Source organism: Alternaria postmessia, assembly GCF_024291825.1.
Source record: "Alternaria postmessia strain BMP 2775 chromosome Unknown scaffold_97, whole genome shotgun sequence".
NCBI classification, from domain to species: domain Eukaryota; kingdom Fungi; phylum Ascomycota; class Dothideomycetes; order Pleosporales; family Pleosporaceae; genus Alternaria; species Alternaria postmessia.
In genome coordinates, this window is record NW_026260170.1 from 56,114 (window position 1) to 71,012 (window position 14,899).

General features: G+C 52.1%; 4 protein-coding genes across 4 annotated transcripts; 2 read left to right on the forward strand and 2 right to left on the reverse strand.

Annotated features, from left to right (window-relative positions):
* Positions 1 to 3,551: 3,551 nt before the first annotated feature.
* J4E82_009675 (uncharacterized protein) lies at positions 3,552 to 5,168 on the reverse strand (the record flags this gene model as incomplete). The annotated part of the gene is made up of 4 exons (XM_051735898.1): positions 3,552 to 3,922; positions 4,019 to 4,289; positions 4,368 to 4,523; positions 5,163 to 5,168. 4 exons carry the CDS (start codon positions 5,166 to 5,168, stop codon positions 3,552 to 3,554), a joined length of 804 nt encoding a protein of 267 aa, XP_051584346.1.
* An 873-nt stretch (positions 5,169 to 6,041) lies between these two features.
* TIM9 (protein transporter tim9) lies at positions 6,042 to 6,419 on the reverse strand (the record flags this gene model as incomplete). Its single annotated transcript, XM_051735899.1, has 3 exons — positions 6,042 to 6,230; positions 6,290 to 6,359; positions 6,412 to 6,419. 3 exons carry the CDS (start codon positions 6,417 to 6,419, stop codon positions 6,042 to 6,044), a joined length of 267 nt encoding a protein of 88 aa, XP_051584347.1.
* A 1,072-nt stretch (positions 6,420 to 7,491) lies between these two features.
* Positions 7,492 to 10,735, forward strand: J4E82_009677 (uncharacterized protein; the record flags this gene model as incomplete). The annotated part of the gene is made up of 3 exons (XM_051735900.1): positions 7,492 to 7,657; positions 7,711 to 7,866; positions 7,914 to 10,735. The coding sequence occupies 3 exons, from the start codon at positions 7,492 to 7,494 to the stop codon at positions 10,733 to 10,735; spliced, it is 3,144 nt and encodes a 1,047-aa protein (XP_051584348.1).
* Positions 10,736 to 13,144: 2,409 nt separating this feature from the next.
* J4E82_009678 (uncharacterized protein) lies at positions 13,145 to 14,341 on the forward strand (the record flags this gene model as incomplete). The annotated part of the gene is made up of 1 exon (XM_051735901.1): positions 13,145 to 14,341. One exon carries the CDS (start codon positions 13,145 to 13,147, stop codon positions 14,339 to 14,341), a length of 1,197 nt encoding a protein of 398 aa, XP_051584349.1.
* Between the last annotated feature and the right edge of the window lie 558 nt (positions 14,342 to 14,899).

Consider the following 14,899-nt stretch of genomic DNA (forward strand, 5'->3'; position numbering starts at 1 on the left):
GCACTTTGACTGCTCAGCCTTCCTGCAGCAATGTCCTCGATATCAACAGCACATGTTCGCATTGTCTGTTTATAATTTTGGCACCTGCCGTCCGTCTTGTTATTGACATATACTCTCGCTACCGCCGCAATCATGAAAGACGGCTGCTGGCCTTGGCCGATTCACCTGCTGGAAGAGGGTGTACACCCAACGGCTCCATCTCCCGCTGGACAAGCCCACATGAATGACTTGGCCGCCCTACCTCGAAACGTCAGTCTTATGATCCAGCTCGATTTGCGAGGAATTGAGCCTCCAAAGTTCCTCCCATTGTCAGGGATTCCGCCGGCTACGTTGCAGACACAGATGCCTGAAACTGCGCAAATCTTCCTTTGCGCCTCACCCGAAGATGCAAGATCCATTTTCCATTATCGTCAGATCGAATCTTCGGTAGGGTATATTGAAAGAATGGATCACGACAGGAACTACTTTCAAATTGACAACACACCCGACACCGACAAAGAACTACTCATGCCATATGATCCGCGGTGCCTCCTCGGTTGGCTTTCCATACAGCCTGGCCAGGTTCACAAGGTACTCTTATCCGAATATGCTATAATGCAATCGAAACCGCGCATGGACCAGCTGGCCGTATACAGTCAGGTACATATGGCCAGAGGTGCCGAGAACAACTATACGGCCGTCTGGTTCGATTTTCGAAAGGAGTACGATATCAATGGCAAGATAGGTCGGTACATTGAGGATTCTATTCCAGCCTCAATATGGCAGCGACGGTTTGCCTGTCGACTCCTGGGAATGCTTAACGAGCCTATACGTCATGCAATCGATTTCCCGAGTTTCTTGATGTTGGAACTTCTGAAAACTGATATTGCGATATTCGAGAAATTCATTCTGCTAGACGAAGAACCGCTACCTATAGCCACCCATGTTCCTGTCACAAACGGCCTCAGTAATCGCCTTGCCAGTTTCGAACTCACCAAATCGATGATACGAAAGGCCGAAGAGATGCACAGATTGGTTACCCATCTAAGAGACCCCCAGACTCTGGAGCTGATCACGAAAGAGTCTCATCCGAGATACAAACAAAGTGTTTATCTGCTAGAGATGGGAAGCTCACTCCTAGTCTCAGAATTCAGACGACAAGATGAATTGGCCGACAAACGCTTGGAAGTATACAACCGATTTGCACAGCAACGACAAGCTTCAAGTTTGGCAGCTTTGACATACTGTGCCGCGTTCTTCCTGCCTCTCTCGCTCGCCGGTACATTCCTAAGCATGCAGAGGCGAGCTGCAGAGCTACACCTGCTTGTGTACGATTTTTTTGGAGTCACTTCGATTTTCGGCACCCTTGCTATGCTGATTTACTTGCTTTCTTGGGCATGGTATCGGGTGAACAAGCATCGGATCGCCACTCGTTTGCAGAAGCGCTTTGACCCAATGCATCGCGCAAAATTGCGTCGATCTCTAAGGGTTGTTTCAATTAGTGCATGGATAATGACGGTGTGTTCGTTTCTTGTTGGCATGCTGCACAACCTCCGAATGGGTCTACTCATGCTTGCCGTATCCGTCGCTGTTCTTGTATTTTCAATACCCTGTATCATCGTCACTATGGCTGCGGTCGCCTTGACCAAAGAGGTTAGAAGAAACAATAATGCTTGGGTTCGAAGAAATGCCAAAGACGATATGGAAGCTAGAAGGGAGTGAACTTAGCCAGTCGACTGTGGTGTTGGTATACTAGCAAACACTGAGGTGTAAGAATGAATGGTGGGCTGGTATTTCCGCTGTGAAGGGTTGGGGTTGGGGTTCGGCAGACTGTGTTGTAAGCTTCAATGCCACAAATCGCAAGTATCTTTCGTTCTATCTTTGCATTGATACAAGAACTATGTTTCCATCAGTGCAAGTACGGACTGTATTCCTTGTCATTTTTGGCTCTACTCCTTTTTACCTTCCACCCTCCTCGCCTGAATACGATTTCTCATTCCCAACATCTCATTCTGCGCCCGAATAGCCATGGTCAACTGATATATCATTACACTGAGGATTGCAAAGGCGACGGCAAGTAGAAAGAAAACGAACGTAAGCGTGCTGATGATAGATTGAGTTTCGGCAGGGAGGACAATGCGCTGGTCGAAGGATACCATGATATCTATCACAATTAGCCTGAGGCCTGTGGAGACTTGAAAATCTCATGACGGAGCAAGCTTACTGGTAGCGTTGTGATGAGAAAGGTTGGTCTTGCAGCCAATCGAAATGATCTAACGACTAGGCCCAGAAATTTTCGTCGAGACTGTAACACGGACGTGTGAAAGCAATAACAGACTCCGTAGTTCCCTATTGTAAAAGAACTCACACTGTTGTCTCACTGCGCGTGTGCTGACAAGACAGTGTTTCTCTGGTTTAGGCAGGTGGGGTAATATCATCCCTGCTTCCTAGGTATACAGCGCGCCACTCATCGCCCCTCCAGTCAAGTGGAGGCCGGTTTAACGTGGCATGTATTCATGGACAGAAAATCTGGGTAAACAAGACACACTGATCGGACACGAATCCTACGTCAAGTATCCTGTTTGATTCGCCCCAACCATTCCTTACTATTGGTAGCACGCATACAAGGCATGCTTTCCAAAGACAATGAGTTTCAGAATGGACGAGGTGAAACTCTCAATACATGCACTATACCAATGGATGCGGAATATACATAGACTTGGTCTATCAACCTCTGAGACCGTTGGTAGTCTGTATGTACCCTAGGCCCTAAGCTTAAAAGCTAGGTATACAGCCTCATGCACAGCCTCGGATGTGAGGCTGTGCTTTTCACGAAAGCAGTACAAAACGCTTTGACGTTTTCTTGCGCGTAGACCCAGAAGCTCTGGTGTACCTCGCGTCCCTATCCCAAGTCGTTGAACCTCTCTTTGTTTACATCATGATCGGAGAGTCTACGCTGGAAGAGTCAACACTGAAAAAACTAACACTGAAAATATCAAAATCCGAAAGAACAAGCTTGGAATTAGGAGTACCGAGAGGATTCAGGAGGACCAGGACGCTGTAGGAAGGTGGGAGAACCTCTATGCAGCTAGAGTAACGAGGACCTATCATTTTAGCTACAAAGTCGTTCCAGTTAGCAGGAAATGCTATATCTACTAGCTGCCTAGTTATAAATTATGCACTCCTAGTGTTTAGGTTACTCTCACAAGTTATTCGAGTAGATGTCAGACTTCTTTGTCATAGTTGTAAAGAAGACATACAACTAGCCACTCAAAGGCACCACATTAGAAACATCGAAGACCCCAGCGGCGTTCAGATACACAGTGACGAGAGCTTTCGGCCGGGAAACCTGGCATCTGGCAATGTTACCGCGTTGACTAATCTCGTAACAATACGCATCTCGCACGAATTCTTCCATCTTTGTTTCTCTGCTGTTAGCACCAAAACTACGGTTGTGCCTAACTTGGAATCCTCGTGACAATCCCATCGTTCCTGCAAACCAAGATTTCTCATGCTCACCGTCCATTCCAGCCCCATCGAAAATGTGCATCTTTGTAGACACAAGCGCATTTTTAGAAGCCAGACCTTGCAGCTCCCTCCAGCCATGCGACTCCTGCAACAACACCATCAACAATCCTAACCTGCCCTCCCTTCTCCTCACCCAACTCCTCCACACAAGCCTCCCTAACCATCTTATCCATTCCCGCCATCCCCGCACAGCCCAGGCAAATCGCCCCCACACTGCCCTTCTTCAACAACCTCTTGACAGCATCCTTCATGCGTTTCCGGACCTCCTCAGCAGGCGCATCATGCAAATCCGTAGCATTAAGTCCCGTCGTCTCAACGCCTGCAAATCTCTTTCCCGCATCCGCACCCGTGCCGAGAAAAGCAATCGTCGCATCGGTCAAAATCTCTTCCCAGACCTTGCCCGTACTGACGATACCTGTAATCCCGATTATGCAAAGTCAGATCATCCGTCTCACATTGCCACTCTTCGTTCTGCCTTCCAAGAAAAGAGATATATGTATAAATCACTCACCAAACTTCTCCTCTGGGTGGATGAGCTGCAGACTCGCAGCAACACTCGCTTCAAAGATACCAGTGACGGGCTTCCTCGAGCCCTTGATAGCTGGCTCTTCTTTCAAGAGCGGCACAAGCGGATGCTGACTATAACACGCGACCAAGAACCCATCGTGTTTCTCCAACTCCTGTCGCAGCGCCGGGAGACAGTGCTGCACGCTCTCTCGCGCGTCGTCTTCATTGTTGATGCTCTTGGGCCCCGAAGGCGCGGTGAAGTACGTGTGTGCGGTCTATTTTGCCCCTAACACCTTGATTAGTTTTTTCCCGCTGCACGTATGTGATTATTATGGTAAAAGGTGGTGAATGACATCCTTGAAACCCAGCATCTCGACAAGTGGTTTCAGCCCATCTGTCATTGCCTCTGTGGAGTTTGGGTTGATGATGAGTATGGACCGCATTGTGGCGTATCGTGTGTTGACCTTGTCGCCGTTTTGGTATTCGCCCATTGGTTTCTTGGTTGGTTGCTATTGCTGTGTAGCTATGTATGTATGCATGGCGGGTTGACCCCGCTGCGAAGTTTACCAGTGTGGCGCATCGCGTGAGGGGATTGGGCATGTGGAGTGGAGACGGACAAGGATGTGGTGCGTGACGTCATGTTCCAGATCGTTCGCATCTTTGTACCTCTTGGTTGCCTGTGTACCTGTACATGACAATGGAGTAAATGTTGGCATGCGAGAAATACTGTTTTCCGAAAGCAGAAGTGCAGTGAAATAGATGTGTTGTATTAGGCTACTGAGGGTATAGTAGATGCATGCGACTGCGTCGCAGATGCATGTTCATAGCGTCGCCTAAACTACTCGCTGAAGTATGCATTCGCCGCCGTGCACATTCAATCCCTACCAACGCCGTCGCAAGAGAATCATTATAGTATGGAATGTAGAGCTGCAGAGGTCAGGACGCGCTGAGGTGTGTTGATTCCAGCGAAGCTTACAGTCGTGAATCGTCGTCGATGTTTAGCGGAAGCAGCTGAAGCGTCCGCAGGAGATGCGGAAGGGCGCGCGACGTACGCCGTGACGGTCAGCGACAACACCACCACCTAACATCCTGTCAGCAACTTGCCTGCGCAGTCTCCGGAACAGACGGCTCTTAGGCAGGCTACTTACCGGCATGGCGGCCTCCCCATTGTTTAGTCCACAGAAGACCCATGTTTGCTTGTTGTTTGTTGGTTGGTAGGAAGTGGTTTAAGTTTGGATAGATGGACAAATCGTCTTCTTTTGTAAAAGGTTCTTGTTGTGGTGTAGCTGAAAAGTACTCGCAGCGCGTGAGTTATATAGGAGGTGTTTGAGAAGCTGAACGCGTGATTCAGGGCAAGAACAGGGTCGGTGAAGCTGTCGCAGCTGCGTCATAGGCTGGGAGCCAAGGGCTTGGGAGATGCAGCACAGCCACCGCTAAAAGCGATCTTCGTGGAGATTGCATCGAGCGCGCACAGTACGGCCTGGATGTTTTCGCGGACCTAGACGCGTTTCATTGGCCGCTTCTAGATTGTTTGGATATTGGCAGAGTGCAGTCGCTGTGGTGCGCCACAGCATTGCAGGTTAGAAGGGCCGAGATGTTACTTTGTGGCACTGGCATGACGACGTTCGAGGCTGTGAGCATCGATTAGTGAGACGTGGGCGTGGTTAGCCTGTCACCTGCGACTCGACACGGACAAGTAGCAGTCTTGTACGCTACAAACGGATTCACCGTGAATTCGATTCCCAGGAAGAGGCTGAAGTGGGACAAGTGACAGCGGTAGCTGAATTGCTAGCTGACCCTATAGCAAGGTTAAAGCTTGCGTGAACCAAGCCTGCCAAAGGCATACGAATCATTGTCCGCGTGGGACCAGATTTCAAAGTTCGTTTCTATAATACAGGTCGTGCCAAATAACATAGCTAGCCGTCACCATGGCCGTTGAGCCTACTACCAGCTCGTGGCGGATCATGGGCGATGGTCGCAAAGATTTCATCTTCCGCCTATGCCACCTTTGCTGGCTTGCAAAGCCTCTATCTCATTCCACCTTGTTGTGCCATGGCAGCGTTCTGTTCTTGGAAGCGGTCGCCTAGTCGTTGGGAGCCCTTCATGTGCTTGTCGACGCATCGCATAACGCAGCTCTCCTCGCGCGAGGTAAGGGACTTGCTCTCAAAGCCGTTGACGCAGTGGTCGAAGCATTGCTGGACGAGGTTGGAGTACATCTAGGACGGTTAGCACAATGATGCTCGCCCGGGTATTGGTTGATTTCGGTAAGTCTCACGTTCATAAACTCCTTCATCTGCTTCTTCTCCATGCGCGACTGCAGCTCGCGCTGTTCATTTGCCGTGAGTCTGCATGCGGTTAGTTTTGCTAGTCTCAAGGGATCAATTCAGAGTTGCATACGAGTCCATGATATCCGCAAGCGTCTGGGGGGTGTATGTGTTGGTGATTACGGATTATTGTTTACTCAATCGGAAATTTGGTATGACGTCGGGTGGTTGTCTGGATGCTGTGCTGACGAGCCTTTGCCCAAAAATGTAGGCGCGAGCTAGGCCACCAGGCGGCCCGTCCACGCTCCTTCAAGTCACCAAACGACGGGAAACAAGCCCTCTTGTGTTCATGGCTGGGATTGGCAGCGGCATTGAACGGTTCATGCTCGAATCAATACTTGCAAGGCAGTCTGGAAGGGATGCTAAAAATGGCCTGTGCCGTCGCATATCTTGGACCGGTATCGTCTCCCGCATTTGCTGTACCAGTACCTGTACCTTTCCCCCCCGCCAAGACGGTCGTTATTATTGGAACCAACTTCAGCGATAATCGAAGAATAACATGATAACACGCCCCTCTTAATGCCAGCTGCAATCCGCTATCCGTATTGATCGCCGCTGTATTTTGCCGTCCGTCTGGATTCACGCCTCGCGTTTGTGTCTGTCAGTCAGGCGACGCCGTGCCGTCTTCCTTGGATGGTGACAATTGGCCCGCAGCCACACATCACCAGCCGCTAAGCTGCTGCTCATCGTCAGTCAAGCGGCGGGCTGCCACTTGATTCCCTCGCCCGCCTGCGATCATTGCCCTTCGCAGAAGGCGACCCTGCATGCTCAAGTCGCTTCGAGCCACAGTTTCAGGCGCGCGCTGAAGATATTGCGCCCGACCAGGCCTTGACCCGACGGCCGTGACCCGACAGCCTTGAGCCTGCCGACGACAAGCTGCATCTGTACCCCTAACCGCCCGTCGCGTCAACAAGGCTCGCGCTCTGTCCGACCTGTTCACCATCCCTCCGTCACCGCCACAGCAATACGAGAGAGGCCCCGCTGACACCTCGTGCACGCTCGCTACCATCGCTCCCTCGCTACCTACCTCGCTACCCTCCGACGTCACATAGCGGCGGCCCCCAGACAGCTGCCGCCTGCCCACTTGGGGCCCACCTGTACCTGGACAGGACCCGAATCCACACGACTGTCCCTCACCACCATCGAGCCTGCCATGGCGCCCGCAGGCACGCACACCAATCCCCACACTCCGCGCGTGCGCAATGGCGAGCCCCAGCCTGCCCCCGTCGCAACGCCAGAACCCGCCTCGTCGCGTCGAGATTTGACCTCGTGGTGGAGGCAGTTTAGCAAGCGCCCTGCGAAAAAGGACGACGACAAAGGTACCAAATGCGCCGCTCCTCTGTCGCGAGCACCACTAACTCGCGCCCACTAGAACCCGCCCTTCCTGGCATCTTTGGCGTGCCCCTCATACAAAGCATCCCCTATGCGAATGTCGCCATATCGCTCTTCAACGAGCACGGCGAGAGCTACATCTACGGCTACGTTCCAATCGTCGTCGCCAAGTGCGGTGTCTTCCTCAAGGAAAAGGGTCAGTCAAGCGAGTCCCGTCTCGCGCCAGCTGCTAACAGCGCACAGCGACCGACGTAGAAGGCATCTTCCGCTTAGCGGGCTCCGAGAAGCGCATCAAAGAGCTGAGGACTGCTTTTGACACACCTCCCCGCTACGGAAAAGGTCTAGATTGGTCCGGGTATACTGTACACGACGCCGCCAACATTCTGCGACGCTATTTCAACAACCTCCCGGAGCCCATCATACCACTGCAGCATTATGACCCGTTCCGGGATCCTCTCAAAGGCCACCAGGCCGAGGCTGTAGGCCCCAGCGAAGGCCAGCAACCTTCGGTGGGAGGTTTCGATCCAGACGCCGCTGTGCGCACCTATCAGCACGAGATCAAGGCTCTGCCGTCTCTGAACCGACAACTTCTGCTCTACATCTTGGACTTGCTTGCAGTCTTCGCCGCCAAGGCTGATGTTAACAAGATGACAACCTCAAACCTGGCTGCCATCTTCCAGCCTGGACTCCTCTCGCATCCACAGCACGACATGTCTCCCGTAGATTATAGGCTGAGCCAGGACGTGCTCATCTTCCTCATCGACAACCAGGACCACTTCTTGATTGGTATGGAAGGCACAGCAGTCGATGAAGGTACTGTTAAGCACATTGAAAGCGGACCTTCCACTCCACAAGCAAGAACACCCACTACTCCTCGAAACAGCACTGGTATTGGGCGGTCGGCGTCGACTACTTCGAGCGCTGGCGCGGAGAGTCTTCGCCAATATGGCGGTGTCCGCAGGAACGTCTCCACATCTTCGAAGCGTTCACGACGCTCAGGCGCTGTGCCCAGTCCCATCACACCTGCATTCGTCACTCCGACGACATCTGGAGTACATCGCAGCAACACGTTACCCTCGAAGCGCTCCCCAGCGCTTGGAAGCCCTCGCTTCCCTGCGGCCAAGCAACTTGGTCCTGAAGACACGAAGAGTCCACTTTCATCACCAATGCCTGCAGATATACCAGAGGCTGTCAGCCCAACTGCTCAGGCTCCTGCCCCTGAGCAGCCGACACAAGTAACGGAAGCTACACAAGTAACGGAAGCTCCGCGGGAACGCCCGCAGTCTTTAGTAACTGCTCCAGCCACACAACCTGTAGATCCTGAAGTGGCACAGCCACAACGGGCGCAGACCATGCCACCAAACAAGATAGAGATGCCCACTCCCTACCAGCCTTATCGTCCGCCGGAAACAGCTATGCAATCCACAGAACCTTTACAGCATAGACCCGCAGTTACGCCTGCCACCCACAATATGCCGGGCGGATTTCCTCTCCCATCTCCAGGCATCATCCCTCCAAGCCAGCCTACCACTCCGAATGTCCCCACGCAGACAACGGCACAGAACCTGTTGCCTCCAAGATCAACTACGCCGGGTCCACGCAGTCCCCAGCGTAGTCCTCTTCACAGTCCCCATCATACGCCAACACGTGAGCGTTCAGAGTTCATGGAAGCACCCGTTGACTCGGGACCCGATGTTGGACTAACACCTGCCGTTCGTACCTTTACCCAAATACTAGCCAAGGTCGCAGCCTCTCCTCCAAACGAGTCAAAGGAATCCAAAGACGGGAAGAAGCCAAACAAACTACAGAAGAAGAGGATGCCAAACAGCGTTAGCATGAGTGCACATAGCTCCACGCACTCTCTTGGTGGCAGCGATTCAGGATTTGGTGGTCATTTCTCTCAAGGGCCTCCTTCGCCATTACAACCACCCTCGCTTCCCTTCGCGCAAGGTCAATCCCAAGCGAGCAGTTCCAGGGACAATCTGCCGGACTCCTCGCGAGCTTCTGGAAATACACTCAAGCCCAGCATGTCCCCCTCTGCCAGTTTCCGGTCCCACAGCACGGCAACAGAATACTCAGAGAGTGAGCAGCCAGATGATCAGCCAAAAGAGGAAAAACGCAGCTTCTGGAAAGGTCATAGGCGTGGAGAAAGCAAGGCAACGCCAACCACAAGCACCACTGATCTGCATGGTTCCGTGCCTGGTGCTGACAAGAGTATGAGCTCTTTTGCCAGCAGTTCTGGATGGACGACCGCAGGAGGTGGAGGAAGGAGGAGCATGCAGTACGATACGAACCAAAGTTCCGACTCTGTACTCTTCGGCAGCAGCCCCCCTGATCACGAGAAGTCAGATAAGAAGGGTGCGTTTGACTGGTTCCACAAACGGAGGCAGGATCACAAGGAGCGCGTGGACAGGCGCGAACGTGCCAAGAGCCCCCCGGGTAGCTCGAGCCATTTGCCTCCTTCACAGAACATTATGCAGAGTCCAGAGTCGCTTATCGCGAGGGGGCGGACGTCAGAAGTACCAACGTCACACTCGACAATGGAGGACACGCCGACTAAAACGGATAAATCGAGCGACGTTACGCCTACCGGGACGAGCCCGACCCCGCCACAGCCGCCGAATGTGCAAGCGCCAGCGGCGAGTGCGAGTCCGAAACCTGCCAGAATGAGCCCGGCGATGGCGTTACGAACGGATCTTCCAGCTGCATTGACTGAACCGCGATCTGTTGCAAGGTCTCCTGATAGGAATCCCAAGTCACCCATTACTGCCATGGTTCCTGCACAATCATTCCCTGTTGCAGCACCAGTCGCAGCCCAGAGTGCCGCAGGTAGTGAACAGGTCGAAGCTGAGGCGCCAACTACTACACAGCCAGAAAACTCAACGGCTACGGAGGTACCTACTGGGCAAACGGTATCAACGCCGAGTGGGCCAATGCATTCTTCTTCTGGTTCGACTGTTACTGTTACACCTCAGACGGTGAACCAAGAAATTATCTCTGATGCGCTGGCAGCGCAGGAACAGGAGACAGAGCCGCTTGTGCCAAGAGAGCAACCGGCTCCGTAGTACCAAGCTAGACGTTTTCCTATGCAGTGAGCGATTGAGGGATGTGTTCGAGAAGGAATAGAGAGCGAAGTGTGAGAGGCGTTGTCCGGAATAAAGGTTTACGATCTGCCATGGTGGGCAGAGTGCTGATGGCTACATGGTAGGCGGTTTCAGTCCGAAAAAGCGTACGTGTCATGGGAAGTTTTTTGCATACAACGATGTTGCGACGAAGTGATGAGCGTGCTAGCAAAGTATTATCTGAGCGTTGATGCATGGCGTGCGGTCCTGGTAATGATAATCCATTCTCATTTTCATTCTGGAACCATGTTTGGTGTTGAGCTCTGATCGGGTTTGGAGCGGCATCGCGGACGCGGCTCGTTTAATCTCCGTGTGAGGTTGTCGTGATTACTTGATCGTGGTGTATACCCAGGAGTTTGTTTGTCGTGCCTACGTTGGTGCGCATAGTAATGTAGGCCAACGTTGAGCTACCCAGAAGGTGAAGACTGCAATCTTTTTTCTTTGTCTTCTTAGTAGTAGGCTACAGCCCAGGAACCAAACATGGAGCAATAGTATGCGGGGTTATCTTTTCTTCAATAGTAGTAGACAAGAGCAAAAAAAGAAAGCGATTTTCATCTTGTAAAAGTCTCTGGAACACCAGTACATATCAAAGCCAAGGATACATGGCAACCTACAAATCTACTTGCTACACATGAAAAACGCTACAATGTTGAGTACCAACGGCGCTGCTACCGTTCTTACGCCGCGCTGCCGTCTCTGCCGTAGTCCGCATCCCGGCCGATGCCCAACAACAATTGCTACGACATAAGCGTCGTGGCGACATGCCGAACGCGCTAGCGGGATTGCGCATATACACACGTATTCGAGGGCAGTAGCAGCAGCAGGAGCAGCAGCAGCAGCCTAGATGCATCTGAGTGGGTAGATATGCGAGCACAAGTCTCGAACTGGATTGGCAGCATAGTCATAGGTTACGAACTGTGTGTGTATGTAGCTATTTTTAAAAATTGCCGGCAGACGGGGGTATTTCGTGATTCGACGGTTTTAGGGGCTAGAACCGCCGGAGCGGAGTTGATACGTGCTTGTTAGATACGAAGTGTCAGAGCGAGGAAGCACGTTGGTTTTTGAAAACACGAGGGGAAGTGTCGTAAGCAGCCAAGTTCAGCTGCGAGCTGTAAGTAGAGCAGATGAGGGAATCAAGCGCAAAAAGTGCAATGAAAAACAAGATTGCGATGACGATGGCTATAATGCTGTTTGTATAGAGGTATACATGGTCCGCGGACACGGAGACTAATATCGTCGCTCTGTTCGCATGTTGAAACCGTGCTGAGGCTTCCTCTCAAAGCGCTGGACGTCCGACCGGGACAGGCTATTATCGGTAACTGGCTCGCTCGGCCCATCCATGACGTTCTGGCTGAACAAGCGAACGAGCCCTTTTGCACGTTTGCAGGGGGGGGATCTCGTATATACCGACCCCGACGTTTACGTGCCAACTTTTTTGCTAGGCTCGGTTCGGTTCAGTCTGTAAGCCGTTTCATGATTGAAGCTTTGCAACATGTACATGTGTATATTCAGTTGGATTGTATCTCGCGTGGAAGGATTGGTCTGTGTTGGGGTGATGCGTTGCTTGGGGCATGCACGACAAGCAATTAGATCTAGAAGAATACCGATTTATTCAACACTGAACGCACCTCCGGCGGGCCTAACGCATGATCCGCGACGGAAAGGTCGGGATGTTGATGCTTGGCTCTGTTAGGCGTGCTTGAGAGGCGAAAGGTGATGATGGGATCCATGAGCAATAGCGGGTCCAAACCTCGTGTTTCTTGTCAAGCTCCCTAGTTAGTGCCCATGTATCAGCAGCGCTTTAACTAAAGCTAGTTTGGTGTTACTTCGTACAGGAACCGTATCGCCTTCTGCCTTAAGGACTGATCTTCCGTTTCTCCTCTTTCGAAGCCTTCTACTCCACACGTTTCGCCCACTTCTTGCACATCACACTCGTTGTTGATCGCTGACCGACCGACCGAACGAACGAACGAACGATACGAATACACTCGCTGTTTCCTTCTTTTTCTGCCGGCAAAAAGAAACGTAGTTCTGGATTGAACGTTGGGAATTGGAAATAAATAAGAGCCGACTATCGATTGTCGGGCTGTGGCGTCTAGACTGACCAGCCACTCGGAAGCGACAGATTGTGCGTAAGCCTGCTTCTCCAGTCCGCGACGTTTCTCAGTCACCCCAGCCCATTCGCTTTAACAGTTCCAGCTGCCTGTCCGGAACAGGTTTCCTTTTTCCTGTACACATATGACGGCCATGGTTATAGCATGACGACCTGCTAACACGATTCACGCAGTTTCGCTTTCCCTTCGTTGAGAATCTACCTTCGTTTCCCTTCGTGCTCGCCGACTTTCTCTCACGATGCGTTCTTTCTGCCAGTTGGCCGTTCTGGCCCTGCCATTGATGAGCACTGCCGTTGGTGCTGCACCAAACAAACAAGCCGACCACCCTAAGACCATCTACGCAAGCGCACACGAAGCGTTCCAGGACTTGTTGAATGCGCTGCCAGAGGAATCTCTGCAAGCTGCATTGAGCGGACTCAAGGACTTCAAGAATGGCGTCTTCGAGTCGCATCACCGGGGCGTCGAACACATCCACAACGAAGACCCGGCGCTGGCTACGAAGCTTATCGTGGACGCTGTCAACGACTTGAAGAAGAGACAGGCGCCTTCGGGCAACGGCACCACCACCGTCATTGAGTCTGCGGCGCCTGCGCCACAGTCAAGTGAGGCACCACCGCCAGCTGCATCCACCGTGACGAACGTGCAGACACAACAGCAAGAGACGACGGTCACGCAGGTACAGACGCAAGAGGGCACCACAGTCACACAGGTGGAGACACAGACACAGCAGCAGTCGCAACCCCCAGCTACCCAACCCCAAGAGACCAACAACGACGCAACAACAACAGCAAACCCCCCTCCGGCCGCAACCGTCACCAACACGCAGCAACAAACCATAACCCAAGACGGCACAACCATTGTCCAAACCGCCACCCAGGTGCAAACCACAACGACCCAGCAGCGCCCTGCCATCATCACCGTCGAAGCCACCGAAACCCAAGACGGCAAAACCGTTGTCCGCACCACACAGGTCCTCTCCGAAGTCACCGCCTCCGTCCCCGTAACCCGCACCCTGACCAACGTCGCCGGCGGCTCCACCGTCGTCCGCACAGAAACCCAGAACCGCCCCGCCGTCATCCGCACCACGACCGATTCCGCAGGCCGCACCACCGTCACCACATCAGCCGCAAACTACGCGCCCACGGCCGGCGAGGTACAGACCGAGACGGACGAGCAAGGGTCCACCTTCTTGACTACGTATACACCCGGTGGCGGCTTGGTCAGCTCCATCAAGCTCATTACGACGACGGATGCAGAGGGCCGCCCTAGTACCATGACGAGTTATACCTTTGTCGATCCTATTCAGGCTACTGCGACGGGTGGTGGTAATGGAGGTGATGCGACGGAGAGTCCGACGGTGCAGAGTGGTGCTGCGGTTAAGAATGGGGCTGTGGGCTTTGTTGCTGGCTTGGGAGCGCTTGCTTTCTTGTTCTAAGGAAGCAACAAAAAAGGACGCCAATGATGGAAGGAAAGTGTTGAAAAAAGGGAGTGGATATGATTCGGGTATATAAATATATTACGAGAACACGACATTTGCATTCTTGTTTTTGGTCGAGATTTTGTCTGTATATTAGCGACGTCGCTCCTTTTTGTTTTTTGGGTGGTGGTGGTTTTGTTCGATACCCGATACACGCTCCTTTACGATACATGTTGCATATATGGTGTTTGGTGGGATAGGTTGGGGATCTGGTTAATTCTGGTTTAAATATATATATACATGGAGCGGATGGCGCTCTTTACTATCCTTCGGTATATATAATACAACCAAAGTGCTCTTTCAATATGACAAAATGGAACATGCATGGAGTGACGTAAGAATATGAAACTTGTATATGACACAAGTACACGACCCAAATCGTTCGCGAGGTAGACGCATAGCATAGAACTGATTCCACTTATGGTTTGTTTGGTTTTGTGGTTGGTATAGCTACATAAAGAGATAGGAGGGGTATTGATGTGAAATCAAACGCCAAGTGTGCTATGCTCAAAAGTT